Source organism: Symphalangus syndactylus, chromosome 1 (genome assembly GCF_028878055.3).
Source record: "Symphalangus syndactylus isolate Jambi chromosome 1, NHGRI_mSymSyn1-v2.1_pri, whole genome shotgun sequence".
NCBI lineage: Eukaryota > Metazoa > Chordata > Mammalia > Primates > Hylobatidae > Symphalangus > Symphalangus syndactylus.
The window spans coordinates 130,314,684-130,341,464 of NC_072423.2; the positions used below are offsets into that span (position 1 = coordinate 130,314,684).

The following is a 26,781-nucleotide window of genomic DNA, read 5'->3' on the forward strand; positions in this document are numbered from 1 at the left end:
AAGCATGTAAGGTGTTCCAAATCCCAGTTCCAAGATAACTTGGCCTTGCATCCAGATTCTACACGGTGAGACCCTAGGCTTCTTATCTGAGCTCTCTGACCATCTGTTTCCTCATCTGTTAAATGGGCATAGTATGTACCTCACTGAGCTAGTGTAGGATTCAATTTGATGACATAGCGAGTACTCAGTGAATGAGCGTTCTCCTCAGATTATTACTGCTCACACAGTACCCACATTTCTGTCCTGCAGACCTGGGGAATGTGCCCATTCTCCTCTGTTGTAAATGCCCTCTAGGTCTTTACCTAAAAGTCTGCCTCTTTGCCTAAGCAGCCCTTGGCATACTAAACCAACTTAACATTGGCCAGCATGTAGTGAAGGCTTTCCAAAAAGTTCAAGACCCATCTTCAAAAGCCTAATGTGTCTTCTTACCACAATTTTATGTTGTATAGGATGAGGCTTGTAAAATCTCATTTTACACATGATGAAACTGAGGCATGGAGAGGTTAAGTAATTTGCCCAGATCATAAAGCTGGCAAATGGAGGAGCAGGTAACCTCTACAATTTGTAACCACTAAAATTGCTACTAGTAAAGACAAGACTATAAGGCCCAGAGTAGGACCACATCATCTAGCTCAGTGATTCTCCACTGAGAGGGACTTTGTCTTTCAGGGGACATTTGGCAATGTCTGGAGAAATTTTTGGTTGTCACAGCTGTGGGGTGGGTGCTACTGGCATCTAGTGGGTGGAGGCCAGGGATGCTGCTAAACATCCCACAGTGCACATGACGGCTTCCCTCCCTCCCAACACACAATTATCCAATGCAAAAATAAGTCAGCAGTGCTAAGGTTGAAATACCCTGGTGCAGGCACTATGACATTAACTATTTAGAACCCAGTTGATAACTAAGAAGAAGCTACAGAATCTCTCAGATTCCAAAACAGGTAGCATGAAGTTCAGGCAGAAAATCTCATGCACTTTGTCACAAGAAATGACCAGGAGCCAATTTCCTAAGGCATATTAATCTCACCATTCATGTAAGTCGACTAATAGCACCAAATGGATGTGGTATCTGGGTAGAAAAGGGAAGCATGGAATATGACAAGAGTCAAGAAGAGAGCCAACAGCTTGCTAGTATGAAGAATGGAGAAAGTAGAAGAGGCAGTAGAAAGTTTGGCTGTGAAAATCCCTGCAAGAAACAGCCATGTGGATAGAGGCAGCTTCTGAGACCGTGGGAAGAGGTCTTCTGTGCATTCAGATGGACATCATGCCAGGACACCAGCATGGCGGGCAGGCCATGAGCAGCATCTGCTTCCTCTCATATTACTGAGCTTCTGTGACTTTTTTTTTTTTTAAGGAGTGTGAGACTGTCAGTTGAGGAAGACAGTATGAAAAAGCTGGAGATTATTTACTTGGTGACGTTTTCTGCATAAATTTCAAAATAAACAAATGAGGCAAATGGATTTAGCTACTAGGAATGGGAACAGGAGGCAGGATGCTCACCTGAGTATTTTGCTTTATTCAATCTAATAAACATTTTATTTATATAAAAGACAATGCATAGAATTAAAATAAGTGCTTGAGACTTTTGATATAAAAAGAGTTTATAGCATTCACATTCCTATTTTAATACATGAGTACAGCTGAAGTGTTCCATAAAAGAATAAAACTTTCCCTTTATGTATAGTAGTGAAAAAAGTCAGTATTTTTAGGAACTACAGAATGTTATTCCTTGGTCTTTTTTCTTGAATAAGAAAAAGAAAACATAAACAAAACAAGCCATAGTATTGTCTGACACTACATTCCAGTTTATGCTGATAACCCAGAAGTGAGAATACTCGAATCTTGAATATCTCATGAATGGACCAGTATTCTAGAAACTCACCACTAGAGGTCAATGAGCAACAGCTATTGGGATGGTATCAGCATGCCCTACAGTGCAAGTGGAATTTCTAGGCACCTCTATTCTACTGCAGCCACACTGTCTTTAACTCTCAGCCCACTCACACTGAGCAGGGTGCCCAGAGGTTCTGCCTAATTCCAAACTTTTGCATGTATCCTAAAAATCTCAATAAAATGAGACCTTCCAACAACCAAACAGAGCTGATATTCTCACTGCCAGTCCCTTTCTAATATTTCTATTTGGCTGAAAATAAGTAGCTTCAAAAACAGTTTTAAAAATAGACTACTTGCAGCATTAACACTTCTTTGTTGATTAACAAGTTTCCTATGGAGTTTTAAAGCTCATACTTTGTTCTTGTCCTTGTGGACACAAATTTCCTAACTGCAAATGGGACTTTTATCTCCCACATTCAAGTCCTCTCTAGTAATTTCTGCAAAGGTTGGGAAGGCTGGCATGATGGAGAGAACGGTAACCATGAGGAAAGCTTCTTGGAGTAAAGCGCTCCTCTCTCCAATGCAGAGGGTAAAACTATTAACATATAAGCAAAAGAAACTTGGGCTAACTAAGACCCTTAAAGGAGTTCCCCTTTAGTCCAATAAAAGGCCAACTTCAAATCTTAACACCAGATAAGGTAGTCAAAATCATATTATATACCCAGAGAATGACTGCTTGAATAGACATTTCTTACAAGGGACCTTGGTTAGGTGCAGATTTAATTCCTAGACTGGGGTCCAGGTAGGCAGTGGAAAGAGCTAATGTCTATAGTGAGAAGTGAGGCAGCTTTGTGTCTCCACACCTTCACATTTTGTGAACGTGGACTGGAGATAACTGAAAACCATCTGCTATCCTTACCTGGGGATCCAGATTTTCCTGCAAAATCTCCAAATATTTATAAAGTGGCTTCACTTTTTGAAACGTTGTGCTGACCAAACAAAACATATGTTTAGAGTGCCTGAGGTCATAGTCCTGACAATGATAGTATTGTGTAGTTGAAATCCTTTTCATTAGGCTAAACTGTGCTTGAGCAATCAGGAGCCCAGAAAGATGGAACCCATAGGTGTTTGTATAGAAAACTAGAGAATCAAGTCAAGTGTAATGAAAAAGTAAACACGATAAAGCCTAGAGTGAGAATTTGCTCCTTTTTAGAAAAAGATGAAGGCTGGGAGCAGAGAATAGTAACGTAAGTGCAGGGGAAAGATGAAAAAAAGAACAATTTTTCATTAGTAGATGGTGGGGCAATAGCATAGATGGGGACATCTCTTCTGATTTTTCTGCAACCCATGAAGGTAAAAAGTGGGGTTCAGAACAGTCAAGGTATTAAAGATAGGGTAGAGTTTCTAAACTAGGTTGAGGGAGAGTTTCTAAACTAGCCCCCCAGATGTGGGGCTTGGAGCTTAAATGAAAAGTCCAGGAGAAATAAGGGCACACAGGAACCCCAGGAACACTGGTCCCCAAACAGTGCCACTGTACTTAGTTCCATGGCCAGAAGAGAAGTGCTAGGCAGGGAATGATTATTTTGCAAAAGCAAGTGCAATGTGGTCATAGCTGGCTGTGAGACATGGAGCCTCTTTCCTCATGCAAAGTTCCCTGTTTTACAGTCAGAGAACCACTGCATGTGTGATTGTCAAATGCTAATGCTGTCATGGGTCCCTTCCTTCTCTGCTTGGTTCTAGAGTTCTCCAATAAAACCAATTTTCTGGGAATATTTGATCTTTTTCCTTGTCTCTTTTCAAGGTATGGCTATATATATAGAGATATAGACATATATAGATATATATATATAAAACATAGCTATTCATATTTATATACAGGCATTAATAAAGTGCAAATGTTATTGGCTATTGTAAAAATCAATCTCATTTCCTGAGGAAGTGCTAACACAGCTTATCCTATGACAACGTCAAAGGCATAGAATGCTCTATGTCACCCACTCCCTGCTGCTGTTGTTTCTGCTTATCCCCACAGCTTACAGGGAGGGGAGTGACCCCCTTGGTTTTCCAGGAAGCATCAGTTCAGGGGCAGCTTCCTGCTGCCTCTGTTCTTTGGTGAGAGGGGCAGCCTCTTTGGACATGGCCCAGCCTGCCCCAGAAGAGCTATTTGGTAGTGTTTAGGGAGCCGTCTTCAGGAATCTTCTCCTCCGAGCAGCTCCTCCCCGAGAGCCTGTCCAGGTGCTCCAGCTCACTGAAGCGTTCTGCCACACACTGGGCTGTGAGACGGGCCTCTGGGTCGTGGTCCCAGCACTCAGTCAATGTCTCACACACCATCTGGATGCCCTGTAGTGGGAAAGAGATCCAAAGGGCACCATGAGTTGGTGGGCTCCGTGGAAGGCAAGGTGGCCTGCTGACCTTGTTGCTATAGTGAGTGCAAGCAGGGTGCAAAAGTTCCTGTGCATTTAACATGTGCTGACTGAGTGCCTGCTGCTGGAGGCCAGCCAGTTTCATGTGGAAAGGGTGGGGGGTGGTTTGTGCTGGTGGCAGCTGTGCTCGAAACCTACCATACTTTTTGGCTCTGGTGCTATCTGATCACAATAGGTCCTGACAGCACAATGATCCTCTGCTGGGTTCTGGGGTACACTAACACTCCCAACACCTGAAAATCTCCCATGTAGTGGCCCTTAATATCATTTTAACACCTTTCTATTTAGAGAAGTTCTTGGTTCACAGCAAAATTGAGTGGAAAGTACAGAGAGTTTTCACAAAACCCCTTCCCCATATAGGCACAGCCTTCTCCACCTTGACATCATGCGTCTATGTGGTACACTTGTTATAACTGATGAACTAACACTGACATATCATTATCAATCAAATTCATAGTTTACATTAGGGTTCACTCTTGGTGTTGTATATTCTAGGGGTTTTGACAAATGTATAATGACATGTATCTACCATTATAGTATCATGCAGAATAGTTTCTCTGCCCCTCAAGCTCCCTGCATTCCACTTATTCATCCCTCCCTCCATCCCCCTAAATTTCTGGCAGCCACTGATTTTTTACTGTCTCTGTAGTTTTTGCCTTTTCCAGAGTGTCATATAGCTGGGTCACATACACTGTTCTATTTTAACAGGGCTGATTACCCCAGTCAGAATTGTATGCAGGCATTAGCATGGTTTCATTTTCTATAGGCCACACATTTTGTAGAGTGATTCAGTAGCAGCTTCTATGAGCTGCCAAGGATGACCTCTGGGATGCTCCATTCCTCTCCAACAACATTAGGTTGAGCCCTATAAAACAGCTGCCTTTGTGGGTCAGGCATGCTTAACTCTATGCCATTTCCTAGGGTTCACTCTAACCAAATCAAGCTCCCATCCAAGGAGACGATCCAGGAGATGCTGCCCAGGAAGGTGGCGAGAGTTTTCTCTCACTGGCTTAATTTTTATTTTGCATTGCAAATATTTTTGTTATTTCAAATCCTTATTGGAAATAAAGCAGGCAGGAGTTAAGTAAATGGTCTGATAGACGGAAATAGAGTGTGCTCCTCCCAGTTATAAGATCAACATTGCTAATGGGGATCCCTCACACAGGTGGCTGGGAGTGGGATGGATAAATCTCAAAACTACCTGGGAGAGCTGGCACTTTCCCTACTTGCTTTCTAATACCAACAACTTTCCAAACACACCTAGGAACCTATCTCTCCCTCCCCACCCAATGAGTTCATGATGTTAAATTAATTGCATAATTCACCTAATTGACAGTATTGACAGATGGCCCTGTTAAGAGTAGAGTGCTATTGTTGGTACACAAGTAACATTTATTTTATTCTGGCACCGTAATTACAGGCAGTAAATTAAATTAAATATTAAGCATTAACTTGAAATCAATAGGGCAACAAATCTCATTATGAGAAAAAATGTATTATGCAAATTCTTTTCAGAATTTTATCATCATGAATAATGGCTTCACTATGAGAACTATACAGTAGAGGAGGCAACAGAGTTTGAAAGAAATATAACGCTCCAGCACATTCTGATTTCAGAATTTATGCAAAACATTCTTACAGTCTTAGTGTCAAAGAGGATTTGCCCAAAACTCCAGAGAAGCCTGTGACCCACCACAGCCTGGTTCACCCCCGCCCCCTCCTTGGACTTTATTAAGGTCTGTCTGCTGAAGTGGCTCTGGGCCAGGACTGGCACAGACCAGGCTTCCTGCTCCATTTGTCTTCCCGATTGTGCCTGATTTGTTGTTTCTGTTTCTTATCTGAATTTGCCTTGCCCTTAGGGAAACCTACAACTTAGCCTCGGCCTTCATGGTTGAGGGAATTCATCCAAAAGAGGCAATAAAAGGTTTTAGTCAGTAGAAAGAACAGTTTTCTCAGTGAGATAGGGCCACACTGTTCTCTCTCATTCTTCACTAAGGGCTCCTTCCTGGGTGTGTCAGACATATGGCTGCTTCTGACTCACTCACAACCTATCGTTTTCTTTTTTCTCTGACCATTGCCCTCATCAAAGTGCCCCCAAACGAACAATTTGGATCAGCCTCTTTATAAGTCCAGAATGACTGCCCGGCTATGGACAGCCTTAGCTACCATTTCTTAACAAGAAAAAATAAGAGGCGATTAAGATGTTCCCAACAGACAGATTTCTCATTCCTTCCTGGGCATCCTCCTCTTCTTTGCTTTCCTTAATTCCAGAGTGAGGAGTCGGTCTCCTCTTTCCCACGCGTGCTCACTCATGCCTCTCCGAAGTCTGTGCGCACAGCCTGCAAACACCTGTACACAGCCTTCTGCATGCCACAGTCACTTCTCACCACAGCTGCCTGACAAACCCTGCTTGTTTTGCATCTGCTAAGTATTTCCTTATGGAGCTGAAGATTCCCAGAAGAAAACATTTGGAATCCAGAGGGAATGAAATGTAAACTCCTGACGTGAAGGCCCAGGAGTAAGTAGCAGAGGCTGCAAACAAAATGTTTTAACCCATGACCAAGGGGGCTTCGAAAATGTGACAAATGCCCTCCAAATGGCTATTTGTGAGCTCTCAGAGTATACATCAGCTGGTTGGAACCTATAATAATTGGGTCATTCACTGTATTGAAATTTTCTTTGTAAACAAAATTTAACAGGGCCATAGAACACAATGGGACCTTCCCTCAGATTTAAGTTCAATATTCCAGAATTCTCTGCCACCTAAGAGGCAACTTTGGTTGAATCTTACTGACCTTTGTAAACACTCACTCCTTACCTGGTGGTTGAGCCAGAAGCTGGGAATTTCTGGTCGCCCTCGATCTCTCAACACGTTGTCCTTCATGCTTTCGACACAGGGGTGCTCCCGCACCTTGGAACCAAATGGAGGCTCATAATCTTTTACTTCTGTGAAGAAAGCCAGCAAACACAGGGTCACTGAGAATGGCGTGTGCAGCCAAAGGAAATGAGCATGGTGAGATGCCTGGCTGGGGAGCATGAAGCGCTAAGTAACAAATACATATGTGATTACTCTAAGAGCAAATTTTAATAATAATGGTTAAGATAAGAAGGAAGGAGTGCTTGGGGAAGGGCTAGAGAAGTTTTCAATAAATGATTGTTGAGCACTTAAAATGTGCTAGGTGTTATGCTGGGGGACAGAGTGGACAACAAGATAGAGAGGGTCACAGAGCTTACGTTTTAACACAGGCATTCTCTACAGGGTGATATTGCACCAAAAGGGTGAAATTGGTTCTTGGGAAGTGGAAAAATCTTATGTATTACAATGGCTTGTGAGCCTCCAAAGGCCCGAGTATACAAAGAGATTTAAAATGTGGTATTAAATTTCATGTAGGTATTGAGGCACAAAAAGGAATGAAACTCTGGCACATGCTACAACATGGATGAACCTTGAAGACATTATGCTAAGTGAAATAAGCCAGACACAAAAGGACAAATATTGTATCATTCCACTTATATGAAGTACCTTGAACAGGTATATTCAGAGACAGTATAATGGTGGTTGTCCACAGGGCAACCTGGGAGATAGGGGTATGAGAAGTTATCCTTTAAGGGGTAAAGAATTTCAGTTGAGCAAATTTCAGTACAGAAAAATGAATAATGGTGATGGTTGTAGAGCTCTGTGAATGTACTTAATGCCAGTAAACTTTACACTTAAAAATGGTTAAGATGGTACATTTTATATTATGTCTATTTTGCTACAGAAAAACCTCATGGAGAGTAGTGTTTAGAAAAAAGCTGTCTATAGGCCAGGTGCTGTGGCTCATGTGTGTAATCCCAGCACTTTAGGAGGCTGAAAGAGGATTTCTTGAGTCCAGGAGTTTGAGACCAACCTGGACAACATAGTGAGATCCTTTGTCCATACAAAATAAAAAACAACGAAAGCAAACAAAAAAAGTTGTTTAAAAAGTCTCCTTATGATATCACTGATTTTAAAAAAGGTTGAGAAATGCTGTTTTAGTGGGAAGACAGAGGGGACAGATTAATGACATCAACAAAATTTTAAAAAGATAATTTTCCTCTGATGGTATATTCAATAAATAAAATGACAAAGGAGCAGGTAACCCTTCACCAGGGCTTCAGGCTTCAACTAAGGTCAAATTCTTTATAAAAACTTCCTTGAACATCCTTAGGGTCAATCTTGGTTAGATATCCTGGGCAGGGCTCTATTCTTGCATGTACCATATTTTATTTAATATATCCACCTGCTTATTTTTCTCACCTAACTGGACTGTGAGCATTTGGGTGCAAGTTGAGTCCCTTTCTCATTCTTGTATTCTTGGTGCCAATTGCAAGGGTCTCCCATGCCAACAGGCTGTCAACAAATGCTTTGTTGAGTGAGTGAATGAATGAATGAATCTTAGATTCTCTCCAAAGTGGCAGTGCATAAACTCTGGCTGAACATTAAAACAAAACACCAATTTAAATGAGCAGATTAATATAGTGTAAACAGAGCAAGGACAGTTAAAAAGATAGAAAACATCCCAGTACTAAAACATGCCTGGGCTGAAAGGAGAGATTGGGCTGGATTCAACACTTTTCTCCAAAGTAAGTAGGATCTTTGGCCTTTAGCTTCAAAATAATCTTATTTAATGAGTAAAACTTTCAATAAATTTGCATTTCTAGGTAACGAATTGAAGAAGCTTTCATGGCAAGATGACATTTTGAAAAGGGATGGCTTGTTTTTGTTCTTTGTTCATTTGCTTTTTTCCCCTTTTCCAGAACTCTACTTGAATATTTATCTTTTTCAGCTTCACCCAAATAGTAGAGCTGCCAGGATATTTTCTTTTTTATAGTTTTAAATACAGGGGAATTTGGGATGAAGGCCTCCCATCACATTAAGACAAACCACAAACTATCCTCCTGTGTGTCATGCTTTTGCCTTCAAGTGCCCAAGCATTTAATCCACACTGCTCTTGGGTGAGATCTGAATTGTGATTTGTATAGTATTTATACTCTTATTTTTTCTTTCATTCCCTATCTTCAACCAGACTGTAAATGCCTAAGGCACAAGGCAGTGGCTGAATGTGGTGTCTTTCACTTATCTGCTCAGTGCCTAAAACTGTGCCTTATATGTAGTAAGAATTTAATGAGTTGGGTTGAATTCAAGCAAAAGAGAAAACAGAATCAGATCTGGTTCCCAGTAAGTGTTTACTCTCACGTACTTCTTCTCTTCTATAAAATGAATATATTGAACTGAGCTACCTCCATGTTGCTCTTCAGATTTATCTTGCAATCCAATCTAATCAAATATGATGCCCCCTTGGTACCATACCTTGAGATATATGTACTACCATATAATAGTAAAGGATAGGATTTGTATATGATATAAATTCTTCCTTAGATAAGGTACAGTCCACAAACCTTCCATCTTCAATTGTTCTGGCTTATGTAGCAGTTGTAGTGGGTGCCTGCCAAGGTCCCCTTGGCTAAGCTAGGGCCAGCAGCCTACAGCTGCCACAGGTTTTGGCTCATAAGGGCTCACACCTTCACCCTTTTCTGGGGGATTGTCCTTGGTCAATGGGAGTTGCCTATCCTAGATGTTTCTGGACATGACCGCCTTACTCTCAGAGGCAGTGTATAGCCAATGACAAATTAATGTTGAGGTTTAACAGTCCAATTCTCTTGGCTCTTGGTGAGTAACTATGGTGCAATTCACACTCTCCAGAGCTTCCTGTGAGATCAAGCTGAGGTTAGACTTCTCCTGAAATACAAGTTCACTTAACTCCTTCCATGCCTCTTCCTGCTTCTCTTACTTCCTTCTCATGAGAGCTTATCCTCAACAAATCATTGCACAAAAGTGTGTCAGACTCTACTTCTAGTAAAGCTGGCCCAATACAGCTGCCAAGGAAGTGCTTTCTCCTCTCTCCCTAGGCCTTTGTCTCAGTGAATCTGCACAATCTGACTGTAGCTGCAAAGCTACCCTGGGGAAGCCTTGATGTAGCCCCTTCTTGTGAAGGTGAAATTACTAAACCAGGAAGAACATTCTGAATCTCACATTGTATTACTGTTACTCTGATGAAACTCCTTTGCCTTTCTAGAAAGCTTTCATGCTTTTTCCTTTCTACCAAGCATTTCAGAGAGTTCTTTCTCCTCTGACTATCAACAACAATCCCTATACTCATGGTCAGAAGTGACAGAGACATGATCAACATCAGAGGAGGAAAATGTTGGGATCAGAATAAACCCCAGTCAATCTCATGGCTGATAGTCCTTGAGAACAAAGAAAAAGTCTTTGTCCTTGAGACTATAAACCCAGAGCCAATTCATTTCAAGTCCTAATCTTCCTAGTTACAAACACTACAGAATTTATTCTAATTTTTTTATAGGTACTCTGTGGACCAAGGCAAGTTTCCATGGGGAATGAGAGAAGATGGCACTGGGCATATTTTTACTTAAAGAAAAATTAATGAATGCTGTTTTAGAAAGGAAGACAAAGGCAATAATCCCTTCCCAGAACAAACAGACTTATAAATAGGTTACTTCCTACTTTTCCTAAAATCTTGGAAAGTTGTGAAATTCCCTAATATTCCCAAGGGATACAAGGCCTGCTTCCCATCTTTGACTTACGGGTAATTTCAAAAGGAAGGGAGGTCACGGGTAGTCTGAAAGGTGCTGGCAAAAGGACTGGCTCCTTGTGCCCCACTGGGAGAATTTATGGCTCTTCTGCCTCCTCCTAAGCTTAAAATAGACAAGTCTGGGGAGGGAGGATCATCATTTGACCCAAACTGTCATACTCTAATCCTTTAATATCAGTTTTTCAGATTAGGAGTATGGATGGGGATCTGCAGTGTGTGCATGATTTATGCTGACGTTTCTTTAACTTCTGAAAAATGTCCTACTTATGTAACATAGATTTTCCAAAACAGCTAAATGCATGTTTGCTTTTTTCTTTCTAATTACGGATTTTTGCAATTCTTCTTTCTTTACCCTTCTCTCTCATTTTGGACCATTTTTTTTTTTCTCATGCCCTGCAATGTGTAGGAAGATGGTTTAATGTTTGGCAGTGTGTATACATGTGCCTCTCAGTTAACATCTTTGATATTCAATGCAGTGATCAGGCAACGTTGCTTGTTTTTCCTACTATGGCCATTAAGGCAATGCCATTCTCAGGGCCTCCATTAGGACTTGTGGGATGACATGGAGGCCATTCCCTCCTGGAGGGCATTTCTTAATTGCTCCTCAGTTCTAAGTGTCCCTCAGAATGCCTCAGATATTTGCTTTGACTCAGCAGAAGAAGGGAAGAGCGTGGCCAGAGACAGCCTGAACCCTGTGAGAGGAGGTTAGAAAGCAGAAAGCCCTCTGCCAGCCAGGTGGGTACCAATGGTCCTTCCTAGGATGAGACCTCATGTAACAGAACCCAGGCAGTCCTGGGGAACTGGACAGAGCTGGTGATTGGCAACAAGTTGATGGCCTGAGACCTTTGACACTCCAACTTTTTCCCCAGGGTTTCAGGCAGCTGGAGACTGGGATGTTTAATCCACTTTGGCAAAATCATTGGGTCCAAACTGTGTAACTTATTTATTTTCCATGATGGTGCTTAAAATATTTTTATTTTGGAAAATGCATGTGATTAAAACTATGAAATGACTAAACAAATATGTATAAAGAAATGCAAATTTCTCCCCAACTCATAACCACTGTTTCTTTCACAAAAGTGGCTTAGGTGGAATAGCGAGATTAAAAGTGATTAAAATTTTTCCCTTATTACTTATAAATGAGCACTTCTCAATTGATTTTTTATAAAAGCCCAGATGTTTTGCCCTCAATTCATTGGGAAGAAAGGCTTTGGTAAAATACAGTAGAAATGAATTACAAGAAAAATGAATCCCACTTGAGTGTTGTGGCAACATCAAACTGCTATTAAAGGTACTAAACACATCTTGGTTTCTGTCCTTACATTGCAAATCTGAAATAGAGAGTTTGAGGATCAGCACCTTCCAAAGACCACACTTGGGGCAACACTGCCCTAAATGCTTCCTAAGGAATGTGAGGTGCATTTTGACACAGGAAAAAAGAACACAAGTTATTAAACGTATTTTAAGGGTTTCAAATGAGTCAGACAAAGAATACTGAAAAAGTCTTCAGAGACGGGATCCAACATCCTCATTTTACAGTTGAGAAAACTGAGGCCCAAAGAGTACACTGGATTCCAGGAAGAGCATTTAGAATTGCGCACTGTATTACTGTTACTCTGAAGAAATTTGCCTTTGCCTTTTTAGGAAGCTTTCATGCTTGCTCATCTCTGCCAAGCATTTCAGAGATTTCTCCCCTAACCAGAGCAAGTACAGCTGGGGCAGTCCCCGGTATGAACATGCCCTTCCCAAACGTGACAAGTGTGTCCCTCCCTGCCTTGATGGGGCCCTCCTCGGCATACAACCTTGAGAAGGGGAACCTTATGGGATCTACTGGATGGTTGTTATTTGTAATTTCTAAACCAGCTATGCAAAAAAAAACAATTACAAAGAGCAGCCCTCTCCTTAGCTGGTATTATTTACCCACATTAAACCCAAACACTTGTCCTTTCTGGGTTTAGGGAAGTAGATGTGACTGGTGGTGGAGGTGAGGTAAGGATGAGAATCTCATTTGAACTACAGGCATCAGATCAGGGCATAGTTGGCAACAGAATTAATGCAGTTCCTCTTTGCACATTTGATCAAATGATGCTTGACCTTGGGCCTCTCTTTTGTGAAGAACTGTATAGAAAGCAAGTTCAGGATTGTGTGGGCCGAGTCCAGAGAAAATGTTACACCTGGCTAACCTATAATAAGAATCACCTTTTTAAAAAATATTGGAATTGCCTCTAAGAAAAAAAGTGCAGGGCTTAGAGAGTATGACTGAGTTTAGCACTTCAAAAGTGGAAGAGCTAACAATATGCATAGTAAGCATTATTTGTTGTCTTTGCCCTGACTCCTTTAAAAAGTAGACATGAGGACTTAGAAAAGAGATGCCAAGAGTTTGTGCCTCACTTCTTATATCCACAAAATAAGAATAGTCACATATGCCCCCCACAATTATTCACTGTGATGCTGCAGGGCCAGCTGCACCACCACCTCCCAGCCCCATTGCACCGGCTCTTCCGGTTAGGCTGGCCCAACTCCAGGAGGAACAGGCAGGAGGGCTGGGGAGTGAACCCTCCCAGGTCGGCCTGGAGCAGCCCTCCAGCAAAGACTGATGGGATTTGGAAAGATAAACACCCAGCATCCTTTGAGTCAGGTGGTATGACATGAGGTGTGTGTTTTGCCCGTAGTTATACTCCAGTTGCCCACGGTGGTAACTCACTTGATAAGATATCCTTTACTGGTTTCCTTCCCTTTCCTGACTCATTTCCTCATTCTTTTACTGGCATTTCCTGCAATCTCTTCCCAAATAAACCACTTGCACTCAAATTCTTGTTCCAGGGTCGGAGGCACTCCACCCAAGACTTATGCCTACACAGCAGAATTAGTTCATCAAACCAAGTCTTTGTCTCACCCTCAGACTGTTTCTGAAGCCACACGGATGGGGCTGAACACCTCAGAATTTCCCTGAGTGCCTCCAACAGCATCTTTTCTAAAAAACCTCTTTATTTCACTGCTTGAGAACGACTTTCTCTTCTTTCCATCTCCCTCCCGCCACCTCTCTCTGCAGTCTTTTCACTGATGGAAGCCACCCACAACTGCCCGGCCCTCACAGCTTCTTTTAATTTGTTTCAAAAGGCTCTTAAGAGAAAACTACGCTTGCCTGTCTCTTCCCAGTTCCGCAACACTCAAAGGGCAGGTCTCTGGGACAGCAATGGTATTCCTCGGAAAGTCAGCATCTGGTGCACAGCTGCTGTTTTGACTGTAGTCCCAACGTAACAGGGCAGCAAAGTTGTTGATGGTTTTCCCCAAAGCAGTACCCCCGAGTTTTCATATCTGCTTTCCAAACTGTGTTCCCTTGAAATCCAGGAAAATGAAGTGTTTCAATCCTGGTATCTCCTCAGCCCTCTCTCCAACACCTCCTGTTTTTCTCTCTCTTTCTTCCCCCACCCCCTTCCCTTTCTTTTTGGTTCATTTGCACTTTTTTTTTCTTTTCCATCTCACAAGGCTGCAGCAACTTGACAATACGCTAAGGAGCCCTTCTTGGAGTTGTGTTGCTCCTCGTTAAATACTTGTTCAGCTGGCTGCTACGTGTCAGCTTCTGTTCAAAGGCCTAAATGCTAGGGATGTGGAAGTCAGTGTGCTTGTAGGCCAGTTTGGCTGGGGATGACGAGAGTATTTTGCCTGCTGTGTTCACCAAAGGGGGCCCTGAACAGGACCGCCTTCACCCGCCTTCCACACAACACACAAACACTTGCATGAACACCAAAAAGACTGAAAGCCTGGGACAGAGATTTCTTTGTAAAAGAGAACCAGTCTCCAGTGCTGTCCTTGCTGAATGGCGATTTCATGAAGAAGCTTTTTCTCCTTTTTCATAAAACAGTAACACACCAATCACCTCCTCCTGTCTTGTTCTTACTTCAAACAATTCTGAAATATTTGTTTTCTTTTTTTTTCTTTTGTATTCTTTCAGAGGATTAAAATGTCTGAAATGACAGCCTCTTTCATTATCTATCCCTCAAGTCTATTTTTCTTTCTAAAATCATCCCACCCACCCCACCCAACTCCAACATTATATTACATATCTCTTTGTTCATTACCTGTCCCTAAAATACTGGCTCTTCACTAGACTTCCTGTCTCTCAAAGAAAGACACTGCTTTTTAAACTGCTGTATCCCTGGCATTTTAAATAATGCCTGTGACACAATAGGTACTCAATAAACACTTTTTGAGTGAATGAATGAATAAATATATCTTTAGGGAAATAAAGATAAAACAGTTATCTCAAATTTTAAGGCATCAATACTGTAACATGCTACACAAATTAACAGCCTTGGATTCTGTTAACAAGGATTCACCCAGAGAAGTGAGGCCATCACTGAATGTTCCTCAAACATGTGATTGTCTCCTCAGCTTCTGCTGGAAGGCTTCATATCCACTGCCAGGATGCACAGAGTAGCTCTGACTATCCTATCCATACTGATCATAGGAATCATAGCTACTATTTTTTTGGGGGGGTGGGGACGGAGTCTCACTCTGTCGCCCAGGCTAGAGTGCAGTGGTGTGATCTCAGCTCACTGCAAACTCCGCCTCCCGGGTTCAAGCAATTCTCTACCTCAGCCTCTTGAGTAGCTGCAATTACAGGCACCCGCCACCATGCCTGGCTAATATTTGTATTTTCAGTAGAGATGGCATTTCACCATCTTGGCCAGGCTGGTCTTAAACTCCTGACCTCATGATCTGCCTGCCTCGGCATCCCAAAGTGCTGGGATTACAGATGTGAGCCACCACACCTGGCCATAGCTACTATTTTTTAAATACGTTCTCCATTGGCCAGGCTAGCAGTACACCAGGAATACTAAGGCCCGTGAGCTACAGAGTCAGACAACAGGGCTTTGATTCCTGGCTCCACAACTTTTGCACTTCCTGAGCCCTCAGTTTTCTTGTTGTAAAATGGGATTAATAACAGTACACACCTCAAAGAGTTTTGGTAGATTAAATGAGTTGATGTCTGGAGCAAGTGCTTAAGAAGTGGTAATTATTCCTTTATGGCTTTCTTTATCTGGACCAAATGTACTTTTGACAAGAAGACTTTCTCTCTGACCACTCTCTTCACCTAATTGCAACACATCTCCTGAGGCCCCTGGTAGAATTTTGTGCTAAATGAAGCTGTACCACCTGGCTTTTGAAGAGCTCTATTATCATCTGTTTATGTTTTCTCACCTGATAAAAGTGAGGCTTCTCCAGTGTAGTGCTGTTCTTTCTCTGTTTTCCCTGTGCTCCCTTGCACTGAGGGGAGACTGGCTGATAAAGAAGTAACTCAGAAGGACATCCCAGAGTCTTCCTCTTCCTTTAAGAGCTGACCTAAGTCTCATTCCCTGATCCTAACACTGCACTCCCTGTAGCCAACCTGGGCATTCAGTCCTTTGAGCTCACTGCCTTCCCTTCCTAAGCATTTATCACAATTGAACCACACTTGCCTGTCAAAAACAGACTAGTTAAGTGTTCCAGTGCCAGTAAATAGCGTGAGACAAAGCCTGGAGGTAAGACCTAAAAGACATTCATCATGATGAACTGATGAACACAGAATGAGAATGTGGCGTGGAGGTGAGCTTGGAGCCTTAATATCCATGTTTATGAGTCACTTAAAGGCAGGCTAGGTGAGACTTCACAGTTTTCTGTGAAATCTTCTATCCCTAATCCTTGTATCCTACTTCATTCAGTTAGATCTTCTGCTGCTTAGAACATTTTTCTTCAGGTAGTGAGTAGTGTAATGTTAACATCCAAGAAAGTAAAACAAATAGTCACCTCTGCAACAGCTCATTAACAATTGGTAACAGAGAGGTTAATGTTCCATAGCTTTAAAAAGTATCAATACAACTAGGGACTCTCTCAGTACAGGAGGGGGTGCTATATCCACATTACCAATGGCAGCCTAAGAAATCCAAGCAGCCACACTTACTCTCCTTCAGTGGGTAGATCCACTACACTTGTCATGTAGATTAGCTATTTTCACTGGAGACTTGGATCCCACCATCCTTCTGCACACAGTCGAGGTGGACCATACCTTTTTTTTTTTTTTTTTTATTGAGACGGAGTCTTGCTCTGTTGCCCAGGCTGGAGTACAGTGGCATGATCTCGGCTCACTGCAAGCTCCGCCTCCCGGGTTCATGCCATTCTGCGGCGTCAGCCTCCTGAGTAGCTGGGACTACAGGCGCCCCCCACCATGCCCGGCTAATTTGTTGTATTTTTAGTAGAGATGGGGTTTCACCATGTTAGCCAGGATGGTCTCGATCTCCTGACCTCATGATCCACCCGCCTCGGCTTCCCAAAGTGTTGGGATTACAGGCGTTAGCCACCGTGCCCCGCAGGACCATACCTCTTGAGTAGGCTTCTCTGCAGGTGCTTGGTAGCTGGCTCGATGGGTCAGATCATAAGCCTTTCATGTCACAGAAGTGGCCCTGATCCATGATCCCACAAGCACACAGACTCAGAGCCTACAGAGAAGATGATCCTGGAGATCTGGTTCCATTTACTGTCCATCTATGATTCATCATACAAAGGTAAGCATATTACACATTCCCTTTTTTGAAATAAGACTGCTGATTTTTAAAAAATGGCAATTACATATGTTGTACTGCAAACTGCAGAAGTTCAAGCTCAAGGAAAGACCTTTTACATCCTTCCCTCTTCCTTATACCTTAAAATTAAAGTCTAACATCAAACAGGGGGATTCGTTATTTATTTAATTTGTAAAGTAAGAAACATATCTGCATGTGTACGTTTTTTAAAAAGAAGGGAGAAGAAAGAAACAACTGTTTCCTGTAGACTACAAGCTTCTTGAGGTCAAAACCTGTCCTTCCATCTGTGTTTCTGCAAAAGCTACAGCAGGGACAACATCAAGATGAATGCAGTTGGAGGGAATCCATCTGTCTTCAGGCTTCGTGTACTTTCCAAAGGACTTTTTGAATGCAAAAGAAAAGGCTCTGAAACTAAGACTAGGCTGAAAATCTGTCTTTAAGGTTTTTGAGACATGCCAAAAAGAAACAAACAAAAGCCACTAACGCTTTTAAAAGAAGAAGTCAAGGTGGGAGAAGGAGCTTACTACGTGAGTTCACACACTTAATCAAGCGAAGGGCTTTGTGTCAGCACAAACGTGAGGATGGATAAATAATCTTGGTGTCTGCAGCCTGAGCAAAGATGGGAGAAATAGGACTGTGGGCTTAAGATCAAACGAAATGAGAACTGGGATGGCCTCTTTCCGGTTCCCCGGGACTGTCTGTTCTTATCCTAAGGATATAAAAGGTTTTATGAGGCTAGCTGAATAAACCAGATCCTGTTCCTTCCTTGGGAAAACTTGTTTATACTGTAACTGTTTTTAGACCTCGTAAAATTTGGTGAACTTCTTCCTCATTAGCTTAAATTCTTCCACACTCAGCAAATATCAACAGGCAAGGGTTTTAGTCAGTGATAACAATGAAAGCTGGGAGCTCACCTAGGGCCTTAATAAGCTGGCTGCACTGACAGAGGGAAAGACAGAGACACAATCTCTAGCTCATGTTTATAGAATAACAGGGTTGAAACGACAGGGAATGATACTGAAATCTAGGTAAATTTATTCTGACAGTGACAACAGCATTGTCTTTGATACAACTCATACCTGGCTTTTTAAAGATTCATTTTGGAACTGTCAAAGCTTTCAAGCAGAAAATTATTCTCAGTGGCTGAAACTTGGTTAAACAAATTTCACTGTGCAAGGAAAAAGAAAGTCAACTTTTGGAAGTGTTTTGGGGGAAGAAATCTCGGTCAAGAAACTAGAAAATAATAACTATGTCAGCTAGATAGGAAGTGCCATCCCCATGCGGGGTCTCAGGAAAACACGTGAGGTTCAGCAGGGTGCAGGATGGGAGGGGGTGACCTGGACCCATGCTGGAGAATTGGCTGTGCACATTCTGAACAGGATGAAGAATCAGAGCCAGCAGTGGTGCCAATTGAATCTGCCTTGGGCAAAATGTTGGGTAGTTTAGACCAGTGACCCAAGCTGTGGCAACCTGAGCAACAAAATAAATAATAACAATACTGGGTACTCATATAATAAAACAAATATCCAAAATCCCCTGCTGATATAAATACATAATTAGTAAATGAAGAACAGGGGATGGTGACAGAAGAGACAGATCTTTTTTAAAGTAGAATGCATATTAATAAATACAGAAGGAACAAGAAAAACAGAAAATCTTCCTTAAGTAAACATTATAGTAATAATTCTTTTAGGCAGGAATTAGTCATAGATTGTCAAATTAGTGGGTAAATGATGAATAAGAAAGTTCTAGTACCTTTGCTAAACAGGTATTTGGTATCCTTAGAAACAAGTCAAAGGCATGTATTACTTACAAATGGACAAATAGCAGCAGGTCCCACTTTAACCAAAGGACCAAATTTAACATTAATAACCAGACAAATGGACATCTTATTCCCCCTGATATGATGCACTGAAGACAGGAACACTATCATTTCTGTGGTAATTTTGCCCAAAATATGTAATCTCAATCTAATCATGAGAAAACATTAGTGAAACCCAAAGTGAGAGAGAGTCTAAATAACTGTTTTAAACTTTTTACAAGTGTCAAGGTCACAAAAGACAAAAATCGACTGAGGAACTGTCACAAGGTCAAGGAGACTAAGGAGGCATGCACATTAGATCAATGCGAGGCCCTAGACTAGATACTGTTTCAGAAAAGAACGTTACTGGGGACTTGGAAGTACAAACAGGTATATGGACTAATTAAGATCACTGAATCCAGGTTAATTTGTTGTTTTTGATAGCCATACTATGGTTTAAGTTAGATATTAGCAACAGGCAAAGTTGAGTTAAGAGTATATAGAAACTCCACTATTTTTGCAACTATTTTGTAAGTCTAAAATTATCACAAAACAAAAAGTTAAAAATGGAATGGAGGCTGGGCGCAGTGGTTCACGCCTGTAATCCCAGCACTTTAGGAGGCTGAGGTGGGCAGATCATGAGGTCAAAAGTTCGATACCAGCCTGATCAACACAGTGAACTGCTTGAACCCAGGAGGCAGAGGTTGCAGTCAGCCGATATTGCACCATTGCATTCCAGCCTGGGTGACAGAGCGAGACTCTGTCACAAAAAAAAAAAAAAAAAAAAAAAAAGGGAGTTAGTTTGGCTTCATTTGGCAGCCAATCAGGATGAACTTGGGTGCACAGATTTCTCAGGTGAGACCTAAGACCCTGTCTCACCTAAGAAATAAAGAAGGACATGAATAGAAACACACAGTGGACAGGAGACAGCAAAAGGCAGTTCTAGTTCAGTGAGAGCTTGCGCTGGGCTGCTTTCAGTGGACAAGCATGCCAGAATTCTATTGCTTTATGTGTCATGCATCTGCCCTCCAAGGTACTGAGAAGAGAGTCAGGAAAGGGTATAGTAATGTAGACCTCAACTGTTCTTGCCTCCTGGACAACAAGGGACAATACTTCCTAGAACAATAGCCTCACCCTGGCACCCCAGATGTTTGTTGCCCATCCTATCTACAGTCTCATGGTCAATAGTAGTAACAGCCTCTAACAGTGAAAAGGACTCAGCACACAACCTGCTGAGAAGACATAGCAGAGGGCATCTGGGAGGCTATGACAGTGGGTTCAGGGAAAAATGATCCTAAAAGAAAAAAAAACAGTAGGTGGCTGAACTTGGGGAGAAAAAGAGCAAGCCAGCTGGACACCTTGGGCTTTTCAGGAGAAAAGTTAGTCTCCTAATCAGTCTTGCAGGCTTAAGCAGTAAGAGGATGGCCTTCCTCAATAACCTCTTCCTAGAATTTTCAAAACCTAAACAAATATCTCAGACAATGATTTTTTTCCCAATAAAAGAATGTCATGTCCATAAAAGTAAATTTTGAATCAAATCTTTTTCCCAGACATAATTCTGAAAAACTTTAAAACACTAAGTAAAAGAAATCAGATGCTTATCTGAATATTATCCACATGATCATGAGATAATTCTTATACATTTATTAGTATTCATCTCTTGCCAGATATTTAAATAACTGTGAAGAGATGTGTCAAGAGAAGAGTAATTACACAAAGCTTTATAAAAGGAGATACAAAGCTTTATGCTCCAAATGTCGCTTTAAGTTTAAAAACCTAGGCTGTTTAGCATAACCCCAAATAGTTCTGGGATGGTTGTGTAATATCAGATCTCAACTAGCTCTAATAACTGCTTTGTAACCCCTGGAATAATGCTCGAAGCAACACACGATCTTATTTTGAAGTCAAGTTTACCACTACACAATGATGCTGGTCCATACATACCTCCCACTGCATTACAGCGAGATGTCATTTCCCAGAGCACTAGAGCCATGGAGTAGACATCGGTCTGCTTGAAGGACTCAACATTCTCCAAATTCATCCTGGATTCTAGGACTTCTGGAGCCATGTATCTTGCAGTTCCCACCTATAGCAAAAACAGACAGTGAGGCCCATCGTTTAATTCCAGCTGCATTTTTATTTTCACAATATAGCTGATGGTGGCCCCTGACATGTGCAGAGGATTTTTTTAAAAAATCAAAGTGCTGTTTTAAAGAATGAGAAATGCACAGAAAGGTACAGATAGGTGATTATTTTTTAAAATAGATGTTCTCTCCCTGAAAACCCTCTAAAGACTATAAACAAAGCATGCCAAAATAAGGAAGTGCCAAACCCCAGAGCTGCCTTATCTAACCCCATGACTTATGCCATCACATTTTTCAATAACATCCTTATAGATAACCTGAGACAATATTTGTGATATTTTAAACGTTTATTTTTGCTTTCCAAAATTGAATTTTTTTTTTATTCCTGCAACTCCAAGACTTATGGTAAAAATAATAATTGCTATCAGTTTTGATCACTTCAGGACTGAGTCTTAATCTTTGTTTATCTCATGGCACATTCCAGTGTGCAAAGGATATAGTACAATTGCATAACATCTCTACTAAATTAAATTGTATAAAAGCATTTTCACAGTGAAAGACCAAATTGGATCACTTTATAATTTCGACGTGTGGGCCATGTAGTTTTATTTTGACTTTTAGGCCTGTGCTAATCTCTATGACTGATAATATGCAAACACGGGATCCACATGAAAAAGGAAAAAAATATTCCAGGGAATGGATCACTTAAATATTTAGTATTGTAGTATGTATAGACTGATTAAATAACAATAAAGTCCTACCTTCCCAAGGATCTAGGGAAGCCGAATGAGTTGACATTATCATTCCAAGGAATGTTTCTTATTGGCATGTATTAGAAAAAAGTTTTTCTTCTCAAGAGGTCATTGCATGTCTCATTACTCTGGCACATTAGTCTGTCCATGTTTCGATGTTTACCTCAACACTGTGTGCGCTGCCATGGACACAGGGTTGACTGAGCAGTAACTGAATGCTTCAAAGTGTGTCCTGCCACCTGGCTAAAGAAGACAGTGCTGCTCTCCACAGACTCCACTGTGTGAAAACACTGGGCTCGTCATTTATAAGGGATGTTGTGGTGATTTCGAATCACCTTCCAATAGTTTCTTAGCCAAAAACATTTCCATTTTAATCTGTGAGACTGCTTCAAGAGTGGAAGTGCTCACTCAGTCGACAAGTACTTATTTTACTTTCAATGTTCAAGGCACTGTGCTAGATATCTTGGGTGACCATGTGGATGTAGATTTGGACTTCAGGGAGATTGCCTTCCTCGATGCTATTAATACAAAGAATAATACAAAGAAACCAACACAACTACAGCTAGTATAGAGCAGAAAGGACTGAGTACAACCATAAGAGAGGGAAAAGTAGAGGTAAAGTACTAACAGTGCTTGAAACAAAGAAAAAACATTTGCTGGAAGAGAAATGAGGATTGATCCAAGAAGAAAAAATGTGCTGAATTGGGAAGGATTTGAAGACAGGAGGAGAAATGCTGTCCATTAGCAAAAATGCTCAGGCAGGAGAGAGCAAAGCATGCTCAAGGCAGACTCCTTACTTTGGCTAGATTCCCTAGACCAGTGTCCAGAGCACAGGGCTGTTTGAGATAAGAGCCAGGAGATATGGATCAAGAGGTAGGATGAGGCCAGACTCAAGGTAAAGGGGATCTAGCATTAGCTCTAACTTACCTGCCCGCTGTTAGCCAGGTCATCCACAGACAGAGTAGGGTCCAGACGCAGGGAAAGCCCAAAGTCACAAAGACAGCAGGTTAGGTCGTTCTTCACGAGGATATTGGAGCTCTTGAGGTCCCTATGCACGATGGGCATCTTAGGCCTCCCGCATGGAGTGTGATCACTATGGAGGTGAGCAATGCCCCGGGCGAGGGAGCTGCCCAGCTTGCGCAGGTCCTCCCAGCTGATGACATGCCGCGTCAGGTACTCCTGTAGGTTGCCCTTGGCGTGGAAGGCAGTGATCAGCCAGTACTGTTTCCCCAACTCCGTCTTCCGCTCCTCAGCCGTCAGGAACTGGAGTATGTTCTCATGCTTCAGGTTGATGTCTGAGAAGATGTCCTTCTCCGTCTTCCAAGATGCATACTCCTCATAAGGAAAGATTTTGACTGCCACTGTCTCAAACTGCTCTGAAGTGTTCTGCTTCAGCTTGGCCTTATAGACCTCAGCAAAGCGACCTTTCCCTACCAGGGTGTCCAGCTCAATGGGCAGCAGCTCTGTGTTGTGGTTGATGTTGTTGGCGCACGTGGAGCTGATGTCAGAGCGGTCGTCTTCCAGGATGATGGCACAGTGATCGCTGAACTCCATGAGCTTCCGTGTCTTGCCGGTTTCCCAGGATGAACTCAGCTTCTGCTGCCGGTTAACACGGTAGCAGTAGAAGATGATGATGACAGATATGGCAACTCCCAGTGGTGGCAGGAGGCTGATGCCTGTCACTTGAAATATGACTAGCAACAAGTCAGGATTGCTGGTGTTATATTCTGATGGGGAAACAAAACAAGGAGAGAAGGAGTTGGATGTGGTAGGTAAGTACGGTCAGGAAGTGGGTTCATGCCTGAGCATCTATAGGTTTTAGCATCTGCATAGTTTTTGTAGATACAATATTGTTAATTTTATTTCAGGGATGCAACTGCATGCTCGTTCAGTCTTCCCTGCCTCTGGCCATCTATTCGACATCTCCTACTCTTCCTTCAAACTTTAGCTTAAATGTCACTCCTTAAGAGAGGCCTAGAAAAACTTGGAAAGTTGTCTTATTTTATACATTTTCATAGCACCTTATATTTTTCCCAGGTAACAATTCAGTACAACTTAAACTAAATGAACTATGACTCTACCTCTTGATTTCACATCTATCTTTCCCTACTTTTGCCATCCCCCACGGACAGAGAACTCCATGCTGGAAGGGACCATGTCTTCTTCACTACTGTAAACTGCACTTAGCACACAGTAGGTCCTCAATATTGCCAAATAAAAGCACAAAACATTTACTCTAAGTTCAGGACATTGGGAACATGGAAAAAAATGATACAGCTTCTGCCTTCAAAATATCTGCATGTATGATATCTGGTAAAAACACAGAGCGTGCCAGTTTCCACCAAAATCTTTGTTCTTTTTCAAACTCCAACTTGTTCTGCTCTGATCAGCATTCAGGCTACCCTGGGCCCATGGGTGACATGGAGAGGAGTCCGTGGAAAGGATCTGTTTGGACAGCTATCTTACATCCACCCAACATTCCTCTTTTCAGTGTGCATGTGAGTTATAGTTTCATGGAACTGAAATATTTAATAGCAACAATGGAAACATTGCCACAAAGGTAAAATAAGTTAAAAATGGAAATGCTGCAGTTTTATGACGTGGAATTCTAAAGCAGGCTCCTGTGAGATGACAAGGAGAGTCCTTAGCACCAGATATCTAACTATAATATCTTGTGCATCAAACTTTGGTTCATGTGCTGGCCTTGTTGGCTCTGGTGAAACAGTTTTCCTCTTTGGAAGAAGGACATGAATAGAAACAGACAGTGGGCAGGAGACAGCAAAAGGCAGCTCTAGTTCAATGGGAGCTTGTGCTGGGCTGCTTTCATTGGGCAAATATGCCAGAATTCTATTGCTTTATGTGTCATCCATCTGCCCTCCAAAGTACCCATTAATGAGCAGGCTTCATGCTCAGATCCTAGAATCATTCATTAAATATATCACTACCGAGTGTCTATGATGGGCATGGCACTGCCTTCAGAGAGTACCTCAGTAGAGGACTTAGGGCATATATACAAGTAAGCAATATATGGCATCTGGGATAGGGGCTAAATGTACAATGTAATCTATAATATTAGTGGAATGTGGAAAAGCTTAGAGAAACATGGAAGGCACAGTATCAAAAAACTGCCTTTAAATTGGTCTCTGAAGAATGGGAAAAGTCAGCGATGAGTGGAAAGAGTGCTATGTTAAGGAGAAAGAATATATGATCTACCTAAGGAAGAGCAATTATCCCATACTGACTACTCTGCACCTGGGGAATAGAAACGAAAAAAATGGGTAGGGGGTATGGAACCAAACTCCATGTCAGAGAAGGATCTTTTGATTATTCATTAGTCAGTTTTCATCTACAGTAGGTGTTTGAAGAGAAAAAAAAAAGTGATGAGAATATAGTCCAGGTGGAATGAGGCTATAACCAAATTCTCTCACAGGGAACCCATCACCTAAATGGTACTGATAAAGAAGTTAAGAAGAAATTACTTGGGCAGATAGTAAGGGTATGGAAGTCCTCAGTAAGGCGTTTCTTTTTAATGAAAAGCAGCCCCACATCATTTTCTAACAAAGAGCAGCCTGTAAAGTTGAGCTTCAGACATAGGCAAGCTGAGAGCTTGCACGGGTGAATGCCAGCAGGAACTAAGGACATGTTCAAGATGGCAGCTCCATCTTCCCTTCTCTGTCAGCCATGTGTACAATAAAGAGTAGACAAGATGGCACTGATCAACTGGAAAGCCCATTTGCATAATAAGATTAGGGTGGGGTGACCAGTCTTCCCCATGCAGTATGTAAACGTCATACCTGATTGAACCAATCTGTGAGCCCTATGTAAATCAGACACCACCTCCTCAAACCAGAGTATAAAAGCCAGCATATTCACCACCAGCCCGCCCTTTCCGCTTGCAGACTCCTTTCTCTATAGAGAGAGTTGTTTCTCTTTCTCTTCTCTTCTGCCTATTAAACCTTCACTCCTAAACTCCTCGTGAGTGTTCATGTCCTAAATTTTCCTGGCTCACAATGATGAACCCCAGGTTATATACCCCAGTCAACATAGCTGCTTCAGCATGTGATACTTTCTTTTTTTTTTTTCTTGAGATGCAGTCTTGCTCTGTCACCCAGGCAGGAGTGCAATGGCACGATCTCTGCTCACTGCAACCTCGCCTCCTGGGTTCAAGCGATTCTCCTGCCTCAGCCTCCCAAGTAGCTGGGATTACAGGTGTGCACCACTACGCCTGGTTAACTTTTTTTTTTTTTGTATTTTTAGTAGAGACGGGGTTTCATGTTGGCCAGGCTGGTCTCAAACTCCTGACCTTGTGATCTGCTTGCCTTGGCCTCCCAAAGTGCTGGGATTACAGGTGTGAGCCACTGCACCTGGCCCAGCATCTGATACTTTCATCTAATGAAACAGTGAGAAATGAAGCTAGTACATACCAATTTTTTTTTTTTTTTTTTTTTTTTTTTTTTTTTTTTTTTGAGACGGAGTCTCACTCTGTCGCCCAGGCTGGAGTGCAGTGGCGCAGTCTCAGCTCACTGCAAGCTCCGCCTCCCGGGTTCACGCCATTCTCCCGTCTCAGCCTCTCCGAGTAGCTGGGACTACAGGCGCCCGCCACCACGCCCGGCTAATTTTTTGTAGTTTTAGTAGAGACGGGGTTTCACCGTGGTCTCGATCTCCTGACCTCGTGATCTGCCCGCCTCGG

At 42.1% G+C, this 26,781-nt stretch overlaps 1 protein-coding gene across 11 annotated transcripts in view; it reads right to left on the minus strand.

Annotated features, from left to right (window-relative positions):
• Positions 1 to 1,422: 1,422 nt before the first annotated feature.
• Positions 1,423 to 26,781, minus strand: part of TGFBR2 (transforming growth factor beta receptor 2) — an 87,788-nt gene continuing 62,429 nt past the window's right edge. For 9 of the 11 annotated variants that reach the window (XM_055284797.2, XM_055284786.2, XM_055284804.2 and 6 more), the window contains 4 exons: positions 23,019 to 23,818; positions 21,200 to 21,341; positions 7,075 to 7,202; positions 1,423 to 4,173 (listed from right to left, as the gene is read on the minus strand). In XM_055284797.2, the coding sequence (XP_055140772.1) occupies positions 3,994 to 4,173; positions 7,075 to 7,202; positions 21,200 to 21,341; positions 23,019 to 23,818 (1,250 nt within the window). In that variant the 3' untranslated portion in view covers positions 1,423 to 3,993. The remainder of the gene's footprint in view (positions 4,174 to 7,074; positions 7,203 to 21,199; positions 21,342 to 23,018; positions 23,819 to 26,781) is intronic. The other 2 variants (XM_055284801.2, XM_055284808.2) reach the window with 2 other exon arrangements.